At 48.6% G+C, this 2,500-nt stretch overlaps 1 protein-coding gene across 22 annotated transcripts in view; it reads left to right on the forward strand.

The window, feature by feature from the left end:
- RhoGAP71E (Rho GTPase activating protein at 71E) overlaps window positions 1-2,500 on the forward strand; it is a 101,804-nt gene that overhangs the window by 56,265 nt on the left and 43,039 nt on the right. For 4 of the 22 annotated variants that reach the window (XM_070143213.1, XM_070143215.1, XM_070143216.1 and 1 more), the window contains exon 1: window positions 1,785-1,983. The exons of the other annotated variants lie outside the window; for them this stretch is intronic. In XM_070143213.1, coding sequence (XP_069999314.1) covers window positions 1,946-1,983 — 38 coding nt within the window. In that variant the 5' untranslated portion in view covers window positions 1,785-1,945. Of the gene's footprint in view, window positions 1-1,784; window positions 1,984-2,500 lie in introns of those variants that run through there. 22 annotated transcript variants of the gene reach the window in all.

Raw genomic sequence — 2,500 nt, forward strand, 5'->3', positions numbered from 1 at the left:
TTCAAGTGGATTTGCAAGATATTGTCCCGGGGCCCCCTTTCTCTTGCCCCTTTGTGCTTCCCTCCCTTCCCCCTTTCTTCCCTCCCTTCCCCCTTTCTTCTCCTCTCCTTTCCCCCTTTCTTCTCCCCTCCCTCCCCCTTTCTTCTCCCCTCCCTTCCCCCTTTCTTCTCCCCTCCCTCCCCCTTTCTTCTCCCCTCCTCCCCCTTTTTTCTCCACTCCCTTCCCCCTTTCTTCTCCCTCCCTTCCCCCTTTCTTCTCCCCTCCCTCCCCTCACCTCTCCCCTCCCTTCCCCCTTTCTTCTCCCTCTTTCTGTCTCGTTTCGGTGTGTCCCAACCAAAGGTACCTCGTCCTTTTAAGGTGTAAGCGTTTGTCTCTGTAAACTTGTCGTACTAAAAAGAAGTCCTCCCCTTCTATTCTCTCTTTGTCTCCTTGTTTGCACCCCTTCCTTTCTTCTTCCCCCTTTTCGCACCCTGTCTCTTTGTGCTCCACGTTCCCTCTTCGCCGTTTTCCTTCTTGTTTCTGTTTCCTCCACTTCCTCCACTATCCGATATTTTATTCTCGTTTATGTGTGTTCCCTTCCTTAGCCCCGTTTCTCTCCCTACATATATTTAATTACCTTCCCTTTTATATATCGTCCCTGTGTCCTACCTTCCTCCCTACTTCATCCTTTCCTCTTTCTCCTCTCATCGGGCTCCCTACCTCCCTTTTTCACCCCTCATCCTCCCCCCCACCTTCCTCCTTCCCCTCCCCCTTCCTCCTTCCCCTCCCCCTTCCTCTTTCCCCCTCCCCCTTCCTCCTTCCCATCCCCCCTTCCTCCTTCCCCTCCCCCCCTCCTTTATCATATCCATGCCCTCTCCCCCTTCCTCTCTTTCCTGCGTGATGTAGCCCAGTCCTTCTCAGAAGAAAACGTTTATGTTGATAAATTTATCTTGAATATATATTTGCGTAATGTTTATCTCTCTCACGATGCCAGATGTTAATGCAGGCAGGCAGGCAAGCAAGCAGGCTGGGGAGTAGTTACTGAGGGATAAGTGGAGGGGGAAAGGAAAGCAGAAGGAAAGGGGGAGGGTGGGTGGGGGTGTGAAGGGAGAAATGTGGGGAAGGAAAGAGGGGGAGGAAAGGAAAGGAAGGAAGAAATGGAGGGTGTGAGGGGGTAGTAGATGTGAAGAACAAGGACGGGGTGTTGGAGAGAAGGAGTGGAATGAAAGAAGAAAGGGAGAAAGAGATACAAGAGGAGAGTGATGGGGGAGAAGGAGTGGAATGATAGAGAGAGAAAGAAATGGAAGACGGAAAGGAAGAGGTTATTGTCATCAGTTTGATGTTCCATATTGGAAGGGGAATAGATGATAAAAAAAATTAAATGAGATAGAAAAAGGGAGGAGGAATATGGAGAGGGAGAATAAGAAAAGGGAGAAGGCACTGGCGGAGAACGAGATTTAAAGTGAGAGAAAGCGATAAGCAACAAAAATATGGAGATAAAAACAGGTAGGAGGATTAGGAGCAAGGACGCTTAAATAGTTATTTAGACTTAGTACAAAATAAATAAATAAGTGTATAAATAGATGATAATAAAAAGAAAGCTGAAGAAAGAAAGACAATGAAATGTAACGCATAATGTGAGTATCACGTCCATTGTTTACCCCTATTTTTATCGGAAGTCCTGTGTCCCTTTTTTTGTCTATACGCATTGTGGGGACGGGTCTCGCCTTAGATTATGACTTATCAAAATGATAAGAAACGAAGCGAGATTTGTGTAGAGATAAGACTGATAAAAACACCCAAGCTTGTCATATATGTTAGGCTGAGGACGCCGTTGGCTCGCTCGCTCGCTTGGAAATCTACGAAGTCCCGGGAAGAGCTTAAGGGGAACTCCAGATTTGTTTTTGTTTTGCTTCGGTGTTTTTTTTTTTTCTTAATTCTTCGTTCGACTGCAATCCATGGGCTGATGTGGTTTAAGAGAAAGAAGTCCTTCAGGAACGATAGGTGAGTGGAGAGATAGCGGAGGAGGATGGGGGCGTGAGGTGGAGGGGGAAGGAGTGGCCGGTGGAGAGGAAGAGAGTAAAGGAAGGTAAGGAAGGTAAGGGAGAGGAGGGTAAGAAAGGTAAGGAGGAATGGAGGAAGGTTAGGGTAAGTGAAGATGTATAGAAAGACGGAGTGGCGTAAGAGAGAGATTGGTGGGAGAAGTAGAGCCAGAGTATGAGACACAGCTGGAGGAGGGGGAAGGGGTAGGAGGTCAAGGAAGAGGAAGAGGAGACGAAGGAAATGAAGAACAGCAAGAAGTAAAAATTAGAAATGTAAAAGCAGTAAGAGGAAAATGGGGAGAAGGAGAAAGGGAGTGAGAGGAAGGGAGGGGAAGGGAGAGAGAGGAAGTACACACGCGCGCACAGACAAGCAAACGCGCTCGCTGCAACGAGGGGGAGCAAGAAAGGCGAAGGAGTGGGGCGCTTCGGGGGTCGCGGGGCGGTGGACCTGTTGACCGGGGTTGTGTGTCTGCGGGCGC

Source organism: Penaeus vannamei, chromosome 30 (assembly GCF_042767895.1).
Source record: "Penaeus vannamei isolate JL-2024 chromosome 30, ASM4276789v1, whole genome shotgun sequence".
Classification (NCBI taxonomy): Eukaryota; Metazoa; Arthropoda; class Malacostraca; order Decapoda; family Penaeidae; genus Penaeus; species Penaeus vannamei.